A 4,913-nucleotide genomic window follows, 5' to 3' on the forward strand; every position below is an offset into this window, starting at 1 on the left:
TCAAGTCAAAAGGTACCCACCATGAATGCCTCGGATATGGGATTCGAATTCGAATCCCATATCAATACGAAACGTGACACCATCATTTTCATGCTTCACTGAGAAAATTCTGAAAGCTGGAAACGAGCAACATACTATTCTTTCATCAAACGACATAAACACATACACTTAAAACAGGGGCCCACAGCAGTGTGGGCCTGGGCCCTGGGCACATGCCCGCGGTTGCCCTTCTCTAGCTCCAGGCCAGTCCAGGCCAGCCGGAGAGTCTACTCCAGATCAAATCCACGACAAGACATGGATATGCTCGCGGTGTCCGGTCTCCACCCGCACGGTGCCGCCGAGAAATAGCGACCGCTTCTCCAGCCGCCGTCTCTTCACTTCCTCATCTGTTCAGGAATGATCCGGTGGAGTAGCTCAACAGGGAGGCCTTCTAGCTCTGCAGCACATGTCCATGGGTTGTATCAGGTAAGCGTAACAAAAAGCTCAACAGCACGGTGTAGTTTTTACAGTTCAAAACAATCGCAGAGTCTATGTATGGTTATTATTTACCAGCCCCCGAGAAGTTGAATAATGGTGGTAATGGCCGTCCATTTGGCAAGCAGGTCTTGGGATCCCGCAGTTCATCGAAGAACGGATGGGCACAAGCATCAACCTGCAAAAATGTCTAGTCAGAATAGTACTCGCCTTTTTCAAGGATTTCTCTTCTTTCATTCATGAATTTAGGTCTTGTTTGGTTTGCGTCCTGGGAAAGTCTCGCCTGGCCTGGGACGTCCCTGGAGGTTGCCTGTAAGTTGTTTGGTTCAGGTGCTCAAGATGCCAGGTATAGCCTGGCCTGGGTTTGCATGCAAGTGATTAGCCTCGACAGTGAAGCCAGGGAGATAGTTAGCCTGGACCAGGCGTAAGAATTGGAGCGCCTGGCGAACATTGCAGCTGCCTGGGCTCCTTTAATTCTTTAATTATAGACACTGTTCTTCGTACATGGGCTCATGAGCTGAATTTTTCATTCATAGTGAACTATCCAGGCCAGGGCGGTAACCAAACGCCTCTCATCCAAAGTTGCCTGACCAGGCAGCAAAACAACCAGAAAATGTGTCCACGCCAGGCAACGCTATTGCCCAGGCATGTGGCCGTGGACACCAACCAAACTGGATTCACAGATGCCAGGACAACACAATACTCTTCTTAGAAGCAACCATACTATACTTTAGCTAGAGAAAAATGTACTCCCTCCGTCCCATAATATATACTTTAGCGTTAGCAAGCAATGAATCTGTGCTGACTTGTTCATAGGTTGGTTCAAATAGCCCAAGGATAAAATCATTCTTACAGCTATGCAGCGCAGATTTGGTGAGTACTGAAGTAGCCTTGACACAAGATCAACTGCTTCAGGTGGCATACGCTTACCAAAAAGCTGCATGCAGAAGAAAATTAGGCAAGCATGTTACAGCGGTCTAGGCTAACTGAATACATATAGAGAGGTTACTAACCTTGTGCCAGGGATGAGCTTTTATCTGAGGGAACTTGAATTCGGAGTAGTTTGGGTTCATGCATCTGATTTCTTCTCTTGTTGGGGTACCCAAAATCTAGAATAGGGAGAAGAAATGATGACTTCAGCCTACTGATTTTAATTACTAGACTTTAATGGTTTGGCGGGAGATACAAACCTTTATAATTTCAACCAACTGATCAACGCCACTTTCTCCAGGAAACAGAGGCTGCAATTTCCCCCAAAAAAAGAGAACTCAACAAAAAAATCCAGCTCATGTACAAAAAAGAGTTTGTCGACAGGAAAGTAATAATCAACTTGATTTTTTCCATGAAAGTATTAGCCCTCTAAAGTGAAGCAACTTCAAATGAATTTGATAACATCTGCATAATTTAACAGAGCTTGACTTGTGCAGTATTTGCTTATCCGAATACTCCACTGTTCTTGTAACTAAATACCATTACTTTCAGCTATAAAAGGAGTCATACGATCTATAATGATAAACAAAAAAATTATGTGTCCTCAGAAATCAAGTGGTCTTGTTCAAGGAAGCATAACTTCAATTAATGAACTTGGCTGCAAGAAAACTGAGCTTCTAGAATGAGATTCTATACCTGACCAATCAGAAGCTCAGCTACTACACAACCAACAGACCAGATATCAATTGCTGTGGTGTACTCTGTAGCTCCAAATATTAGTTCAGGAGCCCTATAATACCGCGAGCAGATGTATGAGATGTTTGGCTCTCCAGGGACCTAAAATAGAGCCATGTACAGTCAAATACATGTAAAAACACAAGACCAAGAAAATAAGTGACAAAAACATACCAGTTTTTTAGCACTCCCAAAATCACAAAGCTTAAGTTGATGCGTATGAGGATTGACCTGGAAGATCAATCCATTGCAGTAAGTTGATCATTACGTGTGATACAATCAAATAATATTTTAAAATATTGCAGGCAGTCATCATTGAAGGAGGGAACCTGCAAGCATGCAATGATACTGCATGGTTCAAGCAAGAAGATATGTCTAATAAGAGTCTAATGAACTTACCAACAGATTTTGCGGCTTAATATCTCGATGGCATACACCAACAACACGATGGATATATGCAAGGGCCCGGCACATCTATGCAAAGATGGAACAACAAACAACTTGAGGATCACCGAAAGTAACTGTTTGAAAGAATTTATAAACTACAATGGAACATCTTCACAAACCTGATATGCATACAACTTAACATATAGTATGGGTACACGCTGGTTCAGCCGACAATAATATTTGGCAACACGATAAACTGTCTCTGAGACATATTCAAGTACAAGGTTTAGGTACACTTCACCCCTCTCAGTTGTCGAAAAGAAGTGATGCTTTAGCTGAACTACATTTGGATGCTCAAGTAACTGCATTGTTTGCAACTCTCTGTTCTTATATCTCTTATCCTGCAGCACCTTCTTAATGGCAACAGTCTCTCCAGTTTCCAAGCACTTGGCCTGTTGTACCAGATATTATCAATGACTTCAAGGCCCAGCATTAGAAATATTCACTAACAGAAACTGTAGTGATACACAAGGGCGAAAGACGGCAAATTAACACACCTGATATACTACACCAAACGAACCAGTCCCAACGACGCGTTCTGCCATGTATGAGACCTTCTGTAAAACAGTTGGAATATTAGTATTATCATTACTGGGCCATCCAATGTTTTGAGGAATAAATGCAGTAGTACAAACATTCCAGAGAATAGCTTTAAGCCACAATACTCAGCCATCAGGAAAAATAATGCTGTATATGCCCATAAATGGGGTCATAGTGCAAAATTCTACCAATAAGAGTTCCCGAGAACAAATAAACTCTCAGTCCATGGACCACACAAAGGTTTCCGATATGGAAATACTGCATCTAGAATCCGGCAGTAGAATATGTATGAGAGTAGTAAAGATACTGATCAAGGCATCACCTGCTTTGGCTTCCCATTTTGACCTCCTATTGTTGTCACAATGATCTGGCCAGCTTCTGTTCCATTTCCATCAACGGTAACCCCTTCAGCTTCCTATAGTCAGAAAAGCCATCACATAAATAGCAAAAGAATAAATGGCATTAGGTCAACAAGTCATGGGCGGAGAATCAAAATAACCTTATCATTATTATGGCCAACTTTATCATCGCTTATTGTCATATCATTCATTCCTTTCGGAAGATCTGCACCCGTTTCTTCAGCTTTAGCAGGATTCATACTAGTAGATGTGCTTGCCTCAGCATCTCTATGAGATGATGATGATGATGATTCTTGGTCTAGATGCATAGGTTTGTCATCAGATAGATGTGGTTGAATGACAATATCGCCCAATCCATCCTGATCAAATTTTGGCCTTTTTGAGCCAGAGTCACCACCCTAACAACAACAATATATGCAAATAAGTATTCACAGCTGGAGAGCATAGAGAGGCTAAAAGGAAACTTCAATTTGGCAATCAAAGAAATTAATAGATCTTGCAACGATGGAAGCCATTTTCTAGCAGTCCCAAGCAATGACCAACAAACTGCATCCATCAAACTGTCGGGAATCAATAGTTATATGGTAAGCCAATTCCCGGTCAATCCATGCAGGTAACTGTTTTCGTGTGAATGACCAATGAAGTGAACAAGCTACCGAACAACTATCGGAGTAGAAATGGAGCATCAAATATCTTCATGAACCTATAAAATGGCTGGCCTGAACTCCTAGCTTGGTTCTTGCGACTTTCTTTTGCATATGAATGCTGGCACTCTGCATCTTTACAATAGTGGAATCCAGCCTTGCGGCCTTTTGGGGGCAAAAATGAACCTATAAAATGGATGAACCGTGCTGCTTATTCGGAAATAAACATTTCACGGTGCCAAAGCATTAGGGACTAAAAAATGTAAGTATCGTTTTCATCGTATACGTCAAAGAAAAGCAGAATGAAACGGTCACCTTTAAAGCGCAACTAGCTCAATGCCAAATCCAACGAAAGCAAACTGAAGCATTTTCCACCTGACAGCGCAACATGCATTTTTTTTATTTTTCTCGCCCAATAGCAACTAATCAAGCCAACGAATGAACCACGATGGTGCTGCTCGGGCAAGACTAGGAAAATCGCGCAAAAACGAACCAGCACCACGGTTTCCGTGTCATTGACGGCAAATGCAGCTGCGCCGCGAATCGCTGGCCAGGGGGAGGGGCGGGGACAGATCGAGCATGCGCACCGGATCGGAGACGGAGGAGCGGCCGGAGGCGATGCTCTTGAGCCGCCGCATCATATGCATCCTCCTCCGCGGGCGCCGGCGGCCGCGGCTGCAAACCCTAGCACCGTCCCTCCGCCGTCTGCGAAGCGGCCTCGCCGCTGCCGGAGGCGGCGATTGGTGGGAGGGGGGCCGGCGGCGGCGAGGCCCTAGAAGCCTCT

At 43.8% G+C, this 4,913-nt stretch overlaps 1 protein-coding gene and 1 long non-coding RNA gene across 2 annotated transcripts; one reads left to right on the forward strand and one right to left on the reverse strand.

The window, feature by feature from the left end:
- Positions 1–4,913, reverse strand: LOC123181372 (shaggy-related protein kinase alpha; the record flags this gene model as incomplete). Its single annotated transcript, XM_044593630.1, is given in 13 exon segments — positions 1–436; positions 550–652; positions 1,328–1,411; positions 1,488–1,583; positions 1,665–1,715; positions 2,101–2,241; positions 2,314–2,370; positions 2,539–2,613; positions 2,706–2,978; positions 3,084–3,143; positions 3,449–3,541; positions 3,626–3,883; positions 4,717–4,913. Coding segments are annotated over 13 exon segments (1,413 nt in total). The 3' UTR covers positions 1–374.
- On the forward strand, positions 272–2,841 carry LOC123181373 (uncharacterized). Its single transcript, XR_006491704.1, has 2 exons — positions 272–465; positions 2,445–2,841. It is a non-coding gene; the product is annotated as an uncharacterized lncRNA (long non-coding RNA).

This window comes from Triticum aestivum, chromosome 1D (genome assembly GCF_018294505.1).
Source record: "Triticum aestivum cultivar Chinese Spring chromosome 1D, IWGSC CS RefSeq v2.1, whole genome shotgun sequence".
NCBI lineage: Eukaryota > Viridiplantae > Streptophyta > Magnoliopsida > Poales > Poaceae > Triticum > Triticum aestivum.